This window comes from Mustela nigripes, chromosome 8, assembly GCF_022355385.1.
Source record: "Mustela nigripes isolate SB6536 chromosome 8, MUSNIG.SB6536, whole genome shotgun sequence".
Lineage (NCBI taxonomy): Eukaryota > Metazoa > Chordata > Mammalia > Carnivora > Mustelidae > Mustela > Mustela nigripes.
Genome location: NC_081564.1, coordinates 23,898,343 through 23,916,894, shown reverse-complemented (window position 1 = coordinate 23,916,894; position 18,552 = coordinate 23,898,343). Strand labels below are relative to the sequence as shown.

The following is an 18,552-nucleotide window of genomic DNA, read 5'->3' as shown; positions in this document are numbered from 1 at the left end:
ATGAAATAAGTCAATCAGAAAAAGACAATTATCATATGATCTCACTCATATGTGAAATTTAAGAAACAAAACAGAAGATCATGGGGAAGGGATGGAAAAATAAAACAAAATCCTTATTAATCTATCTCAGCTAAGGAAGACAAACCATAAGAGACTCTTAATTACAGGAAATAAACTTAGGGTTGCTAGAAGGAAGGGGTTTGGGAGGATAGGGTAATAGGGTGATGGGCATTATGGAGGGCATGTGATATAATGAGCACTGCGTGTTACATAAGACTGATGAATCACTGAACCACACCTCTGAAACTAATAATACACTATATGTTAATTAATTCAATTTAAATAAAAAGTTTTTAAAAAGAAATTAATTTGTAATTTTGCTAAACACAAATTTGAAATACATGTACCATAGGGCTAGTGTATTAGACACAGTAGCCACACCTCATAGCAGCTATACTGCCCTCTACTCATTACATGATAACTCTAATAAAATGAGACAAACAGAGGCACCTGGGTGGCTCAGCGGGTTAAAGCCTCTGCCTTCGGCTCAGGTCATGATCTTAGGGTTCTGGGATCGAGCCCCACATGGAGCTCTCTGCTCAGCAGGGAGCCTGCTTCCCCCTCTCTCTCTGTCTGCCTCTGCCTACTTGTGATCTCTCTCTGTCAAATAAATAAATAAAATCTTTAAATTAGGCGCCTGGGTGGCGCAGTGGGTTGAGCCGCTGCCTTCGGCTCAGGTCATGATCCCAGGGTCCTGGAATCTAGCCCCGCATCGGGCTCTCTGCTCAGCAGGGAGCCTGCTTCCTCCTCTCTCTCTGCCTGCCTCTCTGCCTACTTGTGACCTCTCTCTGTCAAATAAATAAATAAAATCTTTAAAAAAAAAAAAAAAAAAAAAAATCTTTAAATTAAAAAAAAAAAATGAGACAAACATGGAGAGTCCTGAGTGACACGAAGAGAAATGAATGATATCAAAGAAAGTTTGTTCCTAGCCATAGAGTGATTTTATGTCTTTTCAACCCATACTTGCAGGATAATTAAAGATCTGAGAAGTCAGATTTTCCATTAATACTTTATAGCATTTCATGGAATTCACCATATAAATATAAATATGTAAAATATTTCCTTTCAATTTGTTTATTTTGGCATTTAATGATTTGTAAAGATCTCAGGACAGATTTTTGGAGAATGTCAATAGCTTACTGTAAAATGATACCAACTTGGGAGAAACCAGAAATGTCAACCCAATGGCAGCTACAACCAGCACTTAGGAACAGTACCATAAATATCGAAATCCCACATTTCACAGCTCATCTGAATAAATATGTAAACCATAGCCGACGTAGAACGAAACACCACCTGAAATAAACAAAAATGTTAATTGCGTTAAAAAGCAATGATGTATGAAATTTCAGTTGTGCCAGATGAAAAAGTTCTGGAGATCTATTTCACAATAATTAAATATAAATGCACTTAACCCTACTGAACTGTACACTTTAAAATGGTTTAGACAGGGGACCTGAGTGGCTCAGTCAGTTAAGTATCTGACTCTCCATTTTGGCTCAGATCCTGATCTCTGGGTCATGAGATCTTGCCCAGTGTTGGACTTTGAACTGGATGTGGAGCCTACATGAGACTCTCCCTTCTTCTCCTTCTGCCCCTGGCCCCCACTCACTCTCATTCTCTCTTAAAAAAATAGAAATAGGGGCGCCTGGGTGGCTCAGTGGATTAAGCCGTTGCCTTCGGCTCAGATCATGATCTCAGTGTTCTGGGATCGAGCCCCGCATCGGGCTCTTTGCTCAGCGGGAGCCTGCTTCTCTCTCTCTCTCTGCCTACTTGTGATTTCTCTCTCTGTCAAATAAATAAAATCTTTAAAAAAAAAAAAATAGAAATAAAATAAAATAAAATGGTTAAGATAGGATGGGGGGCCCGGCTGGCTCAATCAGTAGAGCATGGGACTTTTTTTTTTTTTTTAAGATCTTATTTGTCTGAGAGAGCACAAGCAGGGGGTGGGGCAGGCAAAGAGAGAAGAAGACTCCCCACTGAGGAAGGAGACCAATGCTGAACTCAAGACAAAGGCAGACACTTAACCAATTGAGCCACCCAGGCACCCCGCATGCAACTTTTGATCTCAGGGTTGTAAGTTCAAACCCCACACCCGGTGTATAGAATATTTAAAATAAAATCTTAAAAAATAAATAAAACAAAATAAAATGGTTAAGATGGTATGTTTTACATGTTTTTTACCACAAAAGAAAAAGAAAGGCAATGATGGAAGATTTTTCTTAAATGTGACATGGAACTTCTAAAAGCAAGCTTCATCCCTGGCATCATAAAGCCACGAAGAGAAGATCTTGTCCCTGCCCTCTAGGAGCTTAGAGTAGAGGATTAAAACACACAAAAGACTGCAACATATACAAATATTCCTTGAAGGTTCTCGTAAGAAATGGGGGGGGGGGCAGTAAATCTACCTAGGATAGTCAAGAAAACCTCATTATGAATACAGAACTTGGGGTAAGACATGCCAGTCGATGAGCTGCCAGTCTAATAAATTATTAATTATAATTCACATCGGACACACCCTACATACCTAGACTGCCTCAAGGAATCAGGAAGGCTTTCCAAAAGTAAGGGAGCCTAAGACAAGTACAGAGGGATGAATGAATAGCTTGTAAGGGAGAGAAGGCAGGAGCTAAATGCTCCAGACAGGAGAGAGAAGTAGAGAAGTATGTGCAAAGACACGGACACAAGACAGAACATGGCATGTTTGAGGAACAGCAAATGGTTCCCAAGGGCAGAACAGCATGCGATAGAGGGACTTATGGGAGAAATGAAAAAATGAGCTCCAGATTCCAATGTCTCCGCAGATTTCTCCTCTCAGAAGTCCAACAGGTATCTTACAAACAACTTTTTTCAACTGCTCCCAAATGTCTCCTCCCCAGTCTTCTCCACCTCATAAAAGACATCACTGTCTGTCCATCAAGCTGATCAATTCTTCTCTTTCCTTCACTCCTCATACCCAATCCACCATTAAGTTTTGTGAACTCTACTCCAAAATGCCTCTTAAGTCTGCCCACATCCCTCCATTGCTAGGGCTCCTACCTTAGTCCATACCATAGTTTTCTATCTTCCTGACTTATTTCTCTGCTTCTACTCTTGCCCCTACAAACAATGCTCTACACAGAGTAGAATACTATGGGTGCATATGCCACAACCTTTCTTCCTAAGTAATGGGAAGCTGATTCTATTCCAAGAGGCAAGGCACCCAGTCAAAAGACTAAACCTCCCAGCTTCCTGAGTAGCTACATGTGACTAAATTCTGGCCAGTAAGATGTAAACAAAATGTCACATCTGGAAGCTGACATGGCTGGAAGGTGAATCCCTCCTGACTTTCTTCCCTTCCTCTCTCCTCGACCTGGAATATGAATGTGGTTACAGCAGCTCCCGCTGTACCATGGAAGCCCAGTCCTGAGGATGGAAGAACAGGAAGATAAATAGAGCCTTAGCTCACCAATAATTGCGACACTGCCATTCCAGCCAGGAATGGTCTTCCCATGGACTTCTTTTATCAGAGAGAAAAAAGTTGACTCTGGAACATCAATTTGCCACTGTTACTTTGGGATTTTTTTGTTCAACAAAATCCAACTGAATGGCTCTGAACATGGACCTTATTTGTGGTGACATGGCTAAATGCACCAGGAAGGTCAGAACTGTTGGTAAATAACAGCACCCATTACAGGGTCTCCCTCAGGAAAATGATGAAGAAAATTGAAAAAGTCAGCACATCAAGTACACATGCTCCTTCTGTGGCAAAACTAAGATGAAAAGATGAGCTGTGGGCATCTGGCACTATGGTTCCTACATGAAAACAGTAACCAGTGGTGCCTGGACCTACACTACCATCATAGCGAAGGCGGCCATCAGTGCAGGAAAGGAATTCAGAGACCAGCAGAAGCTCCATCATTTGAAACACCTCTAGCCTATAATAAATAGGTTAACTAATGTAACAACAACATAACAAAAAAAGAAAAAAAAAACCAATTGGATGAATAAGTGATCTTTTGAAAGCGTAATTCGGGAATCACTCAACCACTCAAAATCCTTGAATAGATTCCAATTGTCCTTCTACCCCAGTTACAAGGACCTATGTGAACCGGCTGCAACCAGTCCACCTTTCCACCGACATCATTCTTCCTATTTATCTCTTATGCTTCTGCACACTGGCCTCTCACAATTGTTTCCTCTGCCTGGAAAGCTCTTTGCCTAAACCTCCATACACTGGCTAAGTTTCACTTTTCTGAAGTCTTTCAGAGACACCTCCTTGACCATCTTTGTAAAGGAGATCTACTACTCTCTCTCGCAATGCTCTGTTTCCCTATGAATGTTTAATTTATCTCATTTGTTTACTAAGAAGGCCACCTTCAGTTAGTCTTTCTCATTACCCAACTAGTTTCCTTTGGACTACTCATCATAATCTATAATTACATTTATGCACTGGGTGTCTACTTACATCTGTCTCCCCACTAGGGTGTGTAAGCTCTTTACCAGGAGGGATCTCATCTGTGCTGTTCACTCATGCCTCCCCACTGAGTGGTAGTGCTCTACTCTGAATTCCCCTCTAGAATGAAGGATGTTCATAGGGACACCTGGGTGGCTCAGTCAGTGAAGTGTCTGCCTTGCTCAGGTCATGATCCCAGGGTCCTGGGATCAAGTTCTGCATCACGCTCCTTGCTCAGCAGGGAGCCTGCTTCTCCTTCTCCCTAGCGCTCCCCCTCCTTGTGCACACACTCTCTCTCTGACAAATAAATAAATAAAATCTTTAGAATGAAGGATGCTCATGGATAACATTCTATACCAATTTGTTTGGTTTTTTTTAATAGTTAATCTCTATACCCAACTTGGGGCTTGAACTCATCACAAGATGAAGAGCCACATGCCTTACCAACTGAGCCAGCCAGGTACCCATCTACCAATTTTTTCCCCCCACCAAATTAAGTATTAAAAAAAAAAAAAGAAAGAAAAGCACAATAGCACTCAGAAGGTGCTTCCATATTATTTATTAAATATGTGAATGAGGGATGCCTGCGTGGCTCAGTCAGTTAGGCTGCTGCCTTCGGCTCAGGTCATGATCCTGGGGTCCTGGGATCGAACCCCATATCGGGCTCCTTGTCCAGCGGGGAGCCTGCTTCTATCTCTGCCTCTGCCTGCCACTCTGCCTGCTTGTGCTCTCTATGAAAAATAAATAAATAAAATCTTAAAAAATCTTTAAATATGTGAATGAATGAGGTTGAAGATGTAAACAAGCATATGCCAAATTATTGTGTCTTTGTAAATTATGCTTAAGAGTGAATTTCTAGTAAAGTGGGGACAAGCAAAACAAGATCACTATCAAATAACAATTTGTGCCCATTAGAGCTGCAAAGACTTTAAAAATCTAATACTGGGGCGCCTGGGTGGCTCAGTGGGTTGGGCCTCTGCCTTCGGCTCTGGTCGTGATCTCAGGATCCTGGGATCGAGCCCCACATCTGGGCACTCTGCTCAGCGGGGAGTCTGCTTCCCCCTCTCTCTCTGCCTCCCTTCTGCCTACTTGTGATCTCTCTCTCTGTGTCAAATAAATAAATAAAATCTTTTAAAAATAAATGAATAAATAAATAAAAATAAAAATCTAATACCAAATGTAGGAAAAAATGAAAAATAATAGGAGATTATATATATTGCTATTAGGAATATGACCTGGTCCAAATATTTTGAAAAATAATTTTCCATTATCTTACCTATGGCCTATACACTCCTAATTATAGATTAAAAATATAGTATTAAGGGAGCACCTGGGGGGAGCACTGTCAGTTGAGTGTCTGACTCCTGGTTTTGGCTGAGGTCATGATCTGAATCGTGAGATCCAGCCCTGTGCTGGGCTCTGTGCTCGGTGCAGAGTCTGCTTGGGACTCTCTCTCCCTCTCCCTCTGCCCCTCCCCTCTGCACACTCTCTCTTTTAAATAAATAAATAAATCTTTTTTTTTTTTTAAGATTTTATTTATTTATTTGACAGAGAGATATATCACAAGCAGGCAGAGAGGCAGGCAGAGAGAGAGGAGGAAGCAGGCTCCCCACTGAGCAGATAGCCCAACATAAGGCTCGATCCCAGGAACCCGAGACCATGACCCAAGCTGAAGGCAGAGGTTTAACCCACTGAGCCACCCAGGCACCCCAAATCTTTAAAAATATATAAAAAGGGGCTCTTAGGTGGTTCAGTCAGTTAAGTGTCCAAGTCTTCATATTAGCTCAGGTCATGATCTCAGGGTTGTGAGATCAAGCCCTGAATAGAGTTCTGCACTCAGTGGAAATCTGCTTGATATTCTCTTCCTCTCCTTCTCCCTCTGCCCCTCCCCTTGCTCACACACCTGTGCTTGCCCTCTCAAATAAATAAATCTTTTATATATATATATATATATATATATTATATATATATATATATATATATATATATATATGTATGTATGTATGTATTAGGTACAAAAATATAGCTTAAAAGGACTATATTTTTTTTTGCCTTAATAAAGCTCAAGGGATGCCTGGGTAGCTCAGTTGGTTAAGCGGCTGCCTTCAGCTCAGGTCATGATCCCAGCATCCTGGGATCGAGTCCCACATCAGGCTCCTTGCTCGGCAGGGAGCCTGCTTCTCCCTCTGCCTCTGCCTGCCACTCTGTCTGCCTGTTCTCGCTCGCTCGCTCTTTCCCTCTGTCTCTCTGATTAAAATAAATAAATAAATACATACATACATAAAGCTCAAAAATTAGTGAAACAAATAATATACTGTTAAGAGTAAGACACACATGTATTTGTTACTAAGTAAACAAGAAAAATACACAAAAATAGAATTCAGATAGCAGTTACTTATAAAGGCACTGGTTCTCAACTAGAGGCAATTTTGCTCCCCAAGGGAATGCTCAGTAATATCTGGAGATGTTTCTGGTTGTCGTGACTCACAGGGTACTACTGGTATCTTGTGCACAGAAATTAGGGATGCTGCTAAACATCCCATACTGCATGAGACAGCCCCCCATCACATCACTGCTATGTTGAACCAGGTAATTCGTTGTTCTGGAGACCTGTCTTATACATTATAATCATGTTTACCACCTTCTTCTCAAAATCCTAGCTGTGACACATAAAAATGTCTCCAGACATTGCCAAAAGACCCCAGTGGAGGCAAGATCACCCTCCGGTCAAACCACCACTCCCAAAGGAGGCAGGGGATAAGAACAAGGAAGAGCAGACAGGTGGTTTCACCAGCATGGGTAATGTTTACAGCTCTTCAGTTTGGATTTTGCCAGCTAGAATAGAGAACCAAAGAAGGAAATTCCTTCACAAAAGTCTCTGTTGATGTTTACCAACTGCAGTCTTCTACTGAGTTTAACCTTTGCTATATGTACTAGCAAGCATCAAAGCCTGCAAACTAGACACTGCATTTCCATGTTTAGACCTCTTTCAGAAGAGAAAACAAAGGGGCACCTGGGTGCCTCAGTCAGCTAAGCATGGGCCTTCCAGTCAGGTCATGATCTCAGGGTCCTGAGATTGAGTCCCCCACCAGGCTCCCTGCTCAGAGGGGAGTATGCTTCTCCCTGTGCCCCTCCCTCCACTTGTGCCTGCACGCTTACTCTCTCTCTCATAAATAAATAAATAAATAAGAAGAGAAAACAAAGATTGACCCCAAACTGGAGAGCTCCAACTATAGAACATTAGAATTCCAGGAGTCCTTGGGGCGTTTGGGTGGCTCAGTGGGTTAAGTCTCTGCCTTCGGCTCTGGTCATGATCCCAGGGTCCTGGGATTGAGCCCCACATCCAGCTCTCTGCTCAGCGGGGAGCCTGCTTCTCCCTCCCCCTCTGCCTGCTTTTCTGCCTACTTGTGATCTCTCTTTCTCTGTGTCAAATAAATTAATAAAATATTTTTAAAAAAGAAAAAAAGAATTCCAGGAGTCCTTAACAATATTACAATATTATTTACCAGGGAGAATAGTACCCATCAGGAGATAATCAAGTTTTTGACTGTTTCTGATTTGTTTTTGGTTTCAGGACTCAGAGATAATGGTATGAAGAAACAAAACCAAAAGACATTTTATCAGTCTCACCCTAGTATCTTCGCTGATATAACCACACATGACCTTCTCATTCTTGACCCACAGCTCACCAGCCTGTGCCCTGAAAAGATAGACACAGAGGTTATTGCAAGTCTTACATAAAACACAAAGAAACAGGGATAACTTCAGGGTGCCTCCCTGTACTCTGATACTTATCCCTAAATGACCTGCCCGGTTACCGATTTCCAGAGGAAATACCATGAACAGATTACGCAACATGAAGAATTCTCATAATGGAGTGGAAGTGCCCTTTCTTCCTTTCTGCTATGGGCTGGAGTGGCTGGTGTCAAGATGGACAAGTTCATGAAACCCAGTTAGGTGGTGTGCTCCTGGCCAGACACTGCTCCAGACGCAAAGCATTGATGATGGCACCTCAAACTGTCCCTACAGTCATACTTTGGTGGTTGGAAATGACCACCATCCCCACAAAGTGACAGCTGCCATGGGGAAGAAGAAAATCACCCAGAGATCAAAGATCAAGTCTTTTGTGAAAGTTGGTAACTACAAACAACTTCATGCCCACAAGGTACTCTGTGGATACCCCCTTTGACAAAACTGTCATCAACAGGACATCTTCAGAGGCCCTACTCTTAAACACAGGCCTGAAGAGAGGCCAAGGTCAAGTTCGAGAAGAAGTATGAGACAAGCAAGAACAAGTGGTTCTTCCAGAAGCTCCAGTTTTAGATCTGTTTTGTCATTAAAAATAGAAGGAAAAAAAAAGATAATTCTCAGAGTATAGTGAATTTATATGACAGTTCTTAATCTGGGAATCCATAGGCAACACACAAGTCTCAGGAAATCCATGAATCCTCTGAAATCATGCAAAGATTTCTGGGCAAAGAATTATAGTTTTTGTCAAATCTCTAAAGGGTCCATGTCACAAAAATAATTAGGAAGAACTGACAAACAAACAATTTTGCTAATCCCAACTTTGATATGATGAGTATCAACAAAAACAAAAATCTGTCTTAATATCAGGATTGGAAGACAAGCCATTAGGAGGCATGGGACAGAGTCCCTATTCAATGAAGGTCACTCCGAAAAATTTTCATGGCGACTTGATTTTGCACTTTGGGGCTTAATGTCTTTGGCTCTGCAACTTATTAAGGGCATGAAATGGATAGCATAGTTCAAAGAGTATGTCCTTCTGAGCTGACCAGCCTTGAGTGGAACTATTCGCGGCAGGAATCTCAGTTCTGAGTGTCCTAAAGTAGATGAACGACCATAGGGAAATAACTCTGAAGCCCAGCACCCTTATCTTAAAAAAGGAAATAATGACGTCTACTTTATAGAGGTATTCAGAGAATTAAACCACATACTGTGGAGAAACTATTCAGGACAGTGCTGGGATAGGAGGTGTCAGAGTTAAGAGTACTAGTAGCTACTTGTATTAGCAGGAACCGTAACAATGGTAAGCATGTTTTTTAAAGATTTTATTTATTTATTTGCCAGAGAGAGAGTGTTTGTGTGAGTGCACAAGCAGGAGGAACAGCAGGCAGAGGTAGAAGCAGGATCTCTGCTGAGCAAGGAGCCTGATAAAGGACTCGATCCCAGAACCCGGGGATCATGACCTGAGTCCAAGGCAGATGCTCAACAGACTGAGCCACCCAGGTCCCCCCCAGTCACAATCTTTCTGAGCCAGTTTTTTAAAAAAATCAGTAAATGTGATTAATAAGAACACCGCCTCATCCATCTTCTACAGCTCTTGAGAAGATCCAGTAAATGAGATCACTGTAAATGAGAGTACTTGGTGTACTGTGAAATAGTTATGATTCCAATGTAAATGGTTCCTTATAAAACACACACAGAGGGGCGCCTGGGTGGCTCAGTGGGTTAAAGTTTTGCTTTCGGCTCGGATCATGATCCCAGGGTCCTGAGATCGAGCCCTGCATCAGGCTCTCTGCTCAGCCGGGAGCCTGCTTCCCTTCGTCTCTCTCTGCCTGCCTTTCTGCCTATTTGTGATCTCTGTCTGTCAAATAAATTTTAAAAAATAAACATAAAAATAAAACACACATAGAAAATGCAGTATTGACCTTTGCTCCTAAACCTAAAATCTGCCCTTTGCCAAACAGGAACTGAGAATGGCCCTGAGGTAGATTTTCTTCTCTTTTCTGCTGGTTCAAGGGAAGAAAAACTGCCACTGACCAATGCAAACACAAAATCCATTATCCCCCAGGACAGAACCTAAGAGCACACATGGCTTACGACAAGACAAAAGGGCACACTGCCAAGCCTTGAGGATGAAGTTAACCTACAGGGTACTAGCGCTTGATTTATGTAGAAGCTTAGGCAGGGCACTTCCCCTTCCTTTTCTATCGAGTGAGCTGTTGGGGATCAGTGACTTCCACTATCTTTTACAACTAAATTTCATCCTTCTGTGAATACGAAGTTAAAATAAATGCAAAGTATGGTCACTATCCTGTTATCTGTGTAACACAGCTTTGAACAACCTGAATGTCCAACAATGGCAGACAGATTAAGTAAATTATGATGTAACCAGACAACAGAATATCATGCAACCATTAAACTCATGTTTACAAGGAGTTTTAACTTCACCAGAAGTGTTTATAAGCTTTTAAGTAGAAAAAAGGGATACAAAATAGTACACACAGTATCATCATCTATATAAAAATATAGATTCACCTATATATATATATTCATCTATATAAAAAAAATTCATGCATGTGTATGCATGAAAAAAACATTGAGGGGTACCTGATTCAAACAGTAGGTCATGCATGCGATTCTTGATCTCTGGGTTGTGAGTTCAAGCCACACTTTGGACATGGAAATTACTAAATCAAAAATTTAAAAAGAAAGGAAGGAAGGAGGGCACCTGGGTGGCTCAGTGGGTTAAGCCGCTGCCTTCAGCTCAGGTCATGATCTCGCGTCCCGGGATCGAGTCCCGCATCGGGCTCTCTGCTCGGCAGGGAGCCTGCTTCCTCCTCTCTCTCTCTCTGCCTGCCTCTCTCTGCCTACTTGTGATCTCTCTCTGTCAAATAAATAAATAAAATCTTTAAAAAAAAAAAAAGAAAGAAAGGAAGGAAGGAAAGAGGGGGCACCTGGGTGGCTCAATGAGTTAAGCAACTGCCTATGGCTCAGGTCATGATCTCAGAGTTGTGGGATTGAGACCCACATTGGGCTCCCTGCCCAGTGGAGAGTCTGCTTCTCCTTCGGCCTCTCATTCATGCACGCTCGCTCTCTCTCTCTCTTTCTCTCTCTCTCCCTTAAATACATACATAAATCTTTTTAAAAAAATAAAAGAAAGAGTCAAGATGGTAGAGGAGTAGCAGACTGAGATGACATCAGGTCGCAGGAGTTCGGCTAGATACTTATCAAACCATTCCGAACACTTACAAACACAAAAGGAGATCGAAGAGAATAAGAGCAGCAATTCCAGAAACAGAAAACCGACCACTTTCTGAAAGGTACGACGTGCGGAGAAATGAATCCGAAGCAACAGGAAGACAGACCGTGGAGGGAGAGGCCAGCTCCCAGCAAGCAGTGGAGCAACAGAGCACAAAATTTGAACCCTTAGAAGTTTGCTCCACTGAGGAACATTGCTCCAGAGGCTAAGCAGGGGTGGAGCCCTCACAGGGAGAGTGTGTCTCAGGTCCCGCAAGGTCACAGAAGGATTGGGGGTGTCTGAGTGTAGCAGAACTCGGAGGTATCAGAGCGGGGAAGCTGGCTACAGAGACAGAGCTGATGAGTGAGCTCTCAGCTCAGGGTTACCTTAAACCGTGATCCATGGCACAGACAGGCCACTGCTATTTGAGCAGGGCCCCCATAAGTGGCAGATCCGGAGAAAACCACCTTCATTTGCCGGAAAAGCAGAGCGGCAGGAATCTGCTGGATTTGTGTGCCAGAGACATAAATGCTTGGTTGCAGGCCGGATGACCTAGGAGTGTGGCTGGAGACGAGGGAGAGTGGAGTGACTGAGCACTTTTCTCCAAGGAGGCACTGAGGAGTGGGGCCCAAGCTCTTGGCTATTCCGGGCCGGAGAGTGGGAGGCCGCCATTTTAATTCCTGTCCTCCAGAGCTCTACAGAAAGCGTTAGCAGAACAAAGGCTCCATAAAGCGAACCAAGATTACTTAGCCCAGCCCCTGGAAGGATGGCGCAATTCCGCCTGGGCAAAGACATTTGAGAATCACTACAACAGGTCCCTCCCCCAGATGATCAGCAGGAACATCCAGCCAAGACCAAGCTCACTGATCAAGGAGAACAGTGGAATTCCAGAGAAGGGAAAAGCAAAGCATGCAATGCATGGTGTTCTCCCCATGATTCTTTAGTCTTGCAAGGTTAATTAAATTTTTTTAATTTAATTTTTTTCTTATTCTAATTTTTTTAACTTTTCCTCTTTCCTCTCGCAATATTTTTTAACTAGTTTATCTTAACAATACCTTTCTAAAGAAAAAATGTTTTTAAACCTGCATTATTATTGTCACATTTAAGATTTTATTTATTTATTTGACAGAGTATTACAGTCACATTTTAACCTTCATTGTATCTAACTTTATTTCTTGTATACATATAGGGGTTTTCTTCTAAAAAAATTTTGGGATAAAATTTCCTCTAAAATATACCCTAAATCTAGCACAGGGCTTTGTTCTAGTCTCCAGCCTGACCAAATTCTCTCCACCTTCTTTTTCTTTCTTTTACCAACCAATGTATCTTACCAATTCTTTTTTAGAAATTTTTTTTAAATTTTCATCGTTACAGTTATATTCCATTCCTTCATCGTGTTTACCTTTAATTTTGTATACATGTAAGTTTTTCTTTCTTTAAAACTCTGGGAAGTAGTTTCTTCTAAGAGAACTCTATTCTATTCATCAGTCTAATATATATATATATATGTGTGTGTGTGTGTATTTTTTTTTATTTCATTTTAAATTTTTTTAAAACTCCCTTTTACCCCCTTTTATCACCCCCTGATTTGGGGTCTCTTTTGATTCGGATAGCATACATGTATCTAGGATCTTTGCCACCCTTTTAGTTATTTTATTCTCTCATTCATACCTGGATAAAATGACAAGGTGGATAAACTAACCACAAAAAAAAAAAAAGAATAAGAGGTAGTACCAAAGGTTATGGACCTAATCAATACAGATATTGGTAATATGTCAAATCTAGAGTTGAGAATGACGATTCTCAAAGTGCTAGCTGGGCTCAAAAAAGGCATGGAAGATATTATAGAAACCCTGTCTGGAGAAATAAAAACCCTCTCTGGAGAAATAAAAGAACTAAAATCTAACCAAGTTGAAATCAAAAAACCTATTAATGAGGGGCAATAAAAAAATGGAGGCTCTTACTGCTAGGATAAATGAGGCAAAAGTGAGAATTAGTGATATAGAAAACCAAACGACAGAGAATAAAGAAGCTGAGCAAAAGAGAGACAAACAACTACTGGACTATGAGGGGAGAATTCAAGAGATAAGTGAGTGATACTATAAGATGAAACAACATTAGAATAATTGGGATTCCAGAAGATGAAGAAAGAGAGAAGGGAGCAGAAGGTATATTAGAGGAATTTATTGTAGAGAATTTATTGTAGAGAATTATTGTAGAGAATTTATTATAGAGAATTTCCCTGTAGAGGAATATGGTTAAGGGAACAAGCATTGAAATCCAGGAGGTGCAGAGAATCCCCCCCTCAATATCAATAAAAATAGGTCCACACCCCATCACCTAATAGTAAAACTTACAAGTCTTAGTGACAAAGAGAAAATCCTGAAAGCAGCCTGGGACAAGAAGTCCGTAACATACAATGGTAAAAATATTAGATTGGCAGCAGACTTATCCACAGAGACCTGGCAGGCCAGAAAGAATTGGCATAATATATTCAGAGCACTAAAGAGAAAAATATGCAGCCAAGAATACTATATCCAGCTAGGCTATCATTGAAAGTAGAAGGAGAGATAAAAAGCTTCCAGGACAAACAAAAACTAAAAGAATTTGTAAACACCAAACCAGGTCCTCTAAGGGGTCTTCCAGGCAAAGAGAGAGCCTAGAAGTACTAGACTAGAAAGGAACAGAAACAATATACAGTAACACTCACCTTAGAGGCAAGACACTGACATTAAATTCATATCTGTCAACAATTACCCTGCATGTAAATGGGTTAAATGCCCCAAACAAAAGACACAGGGTATCAGAATGGATAAAAAAACAAAACTCATCAATATGCTGTCTACAAGAAACTCATTTTAGACCCAAAGACACCTCCAGATTTAAAATGAGGGGGTGGAAAACCATTTACCATGCTAATGGACATCAAAAGAAAGCTGGGGTGGCAATCCTTATATGAGATAAATTAGATTTTAAACCAAAGACTATAATAAGAGATGAGGAAGGACACTATATCATACTCAAAGGGTCCGTCCAACAAGAAGACTAACAATTTTAAATATCTATGCCCTTAACATGGGAGCAGCCAATTATATAAACCAATTAATAACAAAATCAAAAAAACACATCAAAAATAATACAATAATAGTGGGGGATTTTAACGCCCTCCTCACTGAAATGGACAGATCATCCAAGCAAAAGATCAACAAGAAAATAAAGGCTTTAAATGACACACTGGACCAGATGTTCATCACAGATATATTCAGAACATTCCATCCCAAAGCAACAGAACACACATTCTTCTCTAAACATGGAACATTCTCCAGAACAGATCACATCCTGGGTTACAAATCAGGTCTCAACCAGTACCAAAAGACTGGGATCATTCCCTGCATATTTTCAGACAACGATGCGCTGAAGCTCGAACTCAATCACAAGTGGAAAGTTGGAAAGAACCCAAATTACATGGAGGCTAAAGAGCATCCTACTAAAGAATAACTGAAAAAATTCATGAAAACAAATAAAAATGAAAACACAACTATTCAAAATCTGTGGGACACAGAAAAGGCAGTCCTGAGAAGAAAATATATAGCGATACAAGCCTTTCTCAAGAAACAAGAAAGGTCTCAAATACACAACCTAACCCTATACCTAAAGCAGCTTGAGAAAGATCAACAAGGAAAGCCTAAACCCAGTAAGAGAAGAGAAATTATAATAAAGATCAGAGCAGAAATCAATGAAAATGAAACAAACAAACAAAAAAACGGTAGAACCAATCAATGAAACTAGGAGCTGGTTCTTTGAAAGAACTAATAAGATTGATAAATCCCTGACTAGACTTATCAAAAAGAAAAGAGAAAGGACCCAAATAAATAAAATCATGAATGAAAGAGGAGCGATCACAACCAACACCAAAGAAATACAAACAATGATAAGAACATATTACGAGCAACTATATGTCAGCAAATTTGACAATCTGGAAGAAGTGGATGCATTCCTAGAGACGTATAAACTACCAAAACTGAACCAGGAAGAAATAGAAAACCTGAGCAGACTCGTAACCAGTAAGGAGATTGGAGCAGTGATCAAAAAATCTCCCAACAAACAAGAGCCCGGGCCAGATGGCTTCCCAGGATAATTCTGCCAAACATTTAAAGAATTCATTCCTATTCTCCTGAGACTGTTCCAAAAAATAGAAATGGAAGGAAAGCGGGGTGCCTGGGTGGCTCAGTGGGTTAAGCCACTGCCTTCGGCTCAGGTCATGATCTCAGGGTCCTGGGATCGAGTCCCGCATCGGGCTCTCTGCTTGGCAGGGAGCCTGCTTCCCTCTCTCTCTCTCTGCCTGCCTATCCATCTACTTGTGATTTCTCTCTGTCAAATAAAAAAAAAAAAAATCTTTAAAAAAAAAAAAAAAAAAAAAGCCTCTGCTTTAGGCTCAGGTCATGATCCCAGGGTCCTGGGATTGAGCCCCCCATCAGGCTCTCTGCTCTGCAGGGAGCCTGTTTCCCCTGCTCTCTCTGCCTGCCTCTCGGCCTACTTGTGATCTCTCTCTGTCAAATAAATAAATAAAATCTTTAAAAAAAAAAAAAAAAGAAATGGAAGGAAAACTTCCATACTCATTTTATGAGGCCAGCATTACCTTGATCCCAAAACGAGACAAAGACCCCATCAAAAAAGAGAATTATAGACCAATATCCTTGATGAACAGATGTGAAAATTCTCACCAAAATACTGGCCAATAGGATCCAACATTACATTAAAAGGATTATTTACCACAACCAAGTGGGATTTATTCCAGGGCTGCACGGTTGGTTCAATATCCACAAATCAATCAATGTGGTACAATACATTAACAGAAGAAAGAACAAGAACCATATGATCCTCTCAGTAGATGCTGAAAAAGCATTTGACAAAGTACAGCATCCTTTCTTGATCAAAACTCTTCAAAGTGTAGGGATAGAGGGTACATACCTCAATATCATCAAAGCCATCTATGAAAAACCCACAGCAAATATCATTCTCAAAGGAGAAAAAATGAGAGCTTTTCCACTAAGGTCAGGAAAACAGCAGGGATGTCCATTATCACCACTGCTATTCAACATAGTACTAGAAGTCCTAGCCTCAGCAATCATACAACAAAAAGAAATTAAAGGCATCCAAATCGGCAAAGAAGAAGTCAAACTATCACTCTTTGCAGATGATATGATACTATATGTGGAAAATCCAAAAGACTCCACTCCAAATTTGTTAGAACTTGTACAGGAATTCAGTTAAGTGCCAGGATATAAAATCAATGCACAGAAATCAGTTGCATTTCTATATACCACTACCAAGACAGAAGAAAGAGAAATTAAGGAGTCGATCCCATTTCAATTGCACCCAAAACTATAAGATACCTAACCAAAGAGACATAGAATCTATACTCAGAAAACTATAAAGTACTCATGAAAGAAATTGAGGAAGACACAAAGAAATGGAAAAATGCTCCATGCTTTTGGACTGGAAGAACAAATATTGTGAAAATGTCTATGCTACCTAAAGCAATCTATATGTTTAATGCAATTCCTATCAAAATCCCATAAAAAAAATCCCATCCATTTTTTTCAAAGAAATGGAACAAATAATCCTAAAATTTATATGGAACCAGAAAAGACCTCGAATAGCCAGAGAAGTATTGATAAAGAAAGCCAAAATTGGTGGCATCACAATTCCAGACTTCAAGCTCTATTACAAAGCTGTCATCATCAAGACAACATGGTACTGGCACAAAAACAGACACAGAGATCAATGGAATGGAATAGAGAGCCCAGAAATAGACCCTCAACTCTATGGTCAACTAATCTTCGACAATGCAGTAAAGAATGACCAATGGGAAAAAAAATAGTCTCTTCAACAAATGGTATTGGGAAAACCGGATAGCCATATGCAGAAAAATGAAACTGGACCATTTCTTTATACCACACACAAAAACAGACTCAAAATGGATGAAAGACCTCAATATGAGACAGGAATCCATCAAAATTCTTGAGGAGAACACAGGCAGCAACCTCTTCAACCTCAGCCGCAGCAACTTCTCCCTAGAAACATCACCAAAGGCAAGGGAAGCAAGGGCAAAAATGAACTATTGGGACTTCATCAAGATCAAAAGCTTTTGCACAGCAAAAGAAACAATCAACAAAACCAAAAGACAACTGACAGAATGGGAGAAGATATTTGCAAAGGACATATCAGATAAAGGGCTAGTACCCAAAATCTATAAAGAACTTAGCAAACTCAACACCCAAAGAACAAATAATCCAATCAAGAAATGGGCAGAGGACATGAACAGACAATTCTGCAAAGACATCCAGATGGCCAACAGACACATGAAAAAGTGTTCTACATCACTTGGCATCAGGGAGATACAAATTAAAACCACAATGAGATACCACCTCACACCAGTCAGAATGGCTAAAATCAACGAGTCAGGAAACGACAGATGCTGGCGAGGATGGGGAGAAAGAGGAACACTCCTCATTGCAATGAGGGAATGCAAGCTGGTGCAGCCACTCTGGAAAACAGTATGGAGGTTCCTCAAAAAGTTGAAAATAGAGCTACCCTATGACCCAGCAATCGCACTACTGGGTATTTACCCTAAAGATACAAATGTAGTGATCTGAAGGGGCACATGCACCCAAATGTTTATAGCAGCAATGTCCACAATAGCCAAACTATGGAAAGAACCTAGATGTTCATCAATAGAGGAATGGATAAAGAAGATGTGGTGTGGGGATGCCTGGGTGGCTCAGTTGGTTAAGCAGCTGCCTTCGGCTCAGGTCATGATCCCAGCATCCTGGGATCGAGTCCCACATCGGGCTCCTTGCTCCACGGGGAGCCTGCTTCTCCCTCTGACTCTGCCTTCCACTCTGTCTGCCTGTGCTCGCTTTCGCTCGCTCTCTCTCTGACAAATAAATAAATAAAATCTTAAAAAAAAAAAAAAAAAGAAGATGTGGTGTGTATATATGTATATACATATATACACAATGGAATACTAGGTAGCCATCAAAATAAACGAAATCTTCCCATTTGCAAC

At 40.8% G+C, this 18,552-nt stretch overlaps 1 protein-coding gene across 14 annotated transcripts in view; it reads right to left on the bottom strand.

The window, feature by feature from the left end:
• The window catches only part of DEPDC5 (DEP domain containing 5, GATOR1 subcomplex subunit), a 138,548-nt gene that overhangs the window by 107,090 nt on the left and 12,906 nt on the right, over positions 1–18,552 (bottom strand). For 8 of the 14 annotated variants that reach the window (XM_059408904.1, XM_059408903.1, XM_059408906.1 and 5 more), the window contains exons 8-10: positions 17,474–17,557; positions 8,126–8,195; positions 1,278–1,356 (exon numbers count right to left, since the gene is read on the bottom strand). In XM_059408904.1, coding sequence (XP_059264887.1) covers positions 1,278–1,356; positions 8,126–8,195; positions 17,474–17,557 — 233 coding nt within the window. The remainder of the gene's footprint in view (positions 1–1,277; positions 1,357–8,125; positions 8,196–17,473; positions 17,558–18,552) is intronic. The other 6 variants (XM_059408907.1, XM_059408910.1, XM_059408909.1 and 3 more) reach the window with 1 other exon arrangement.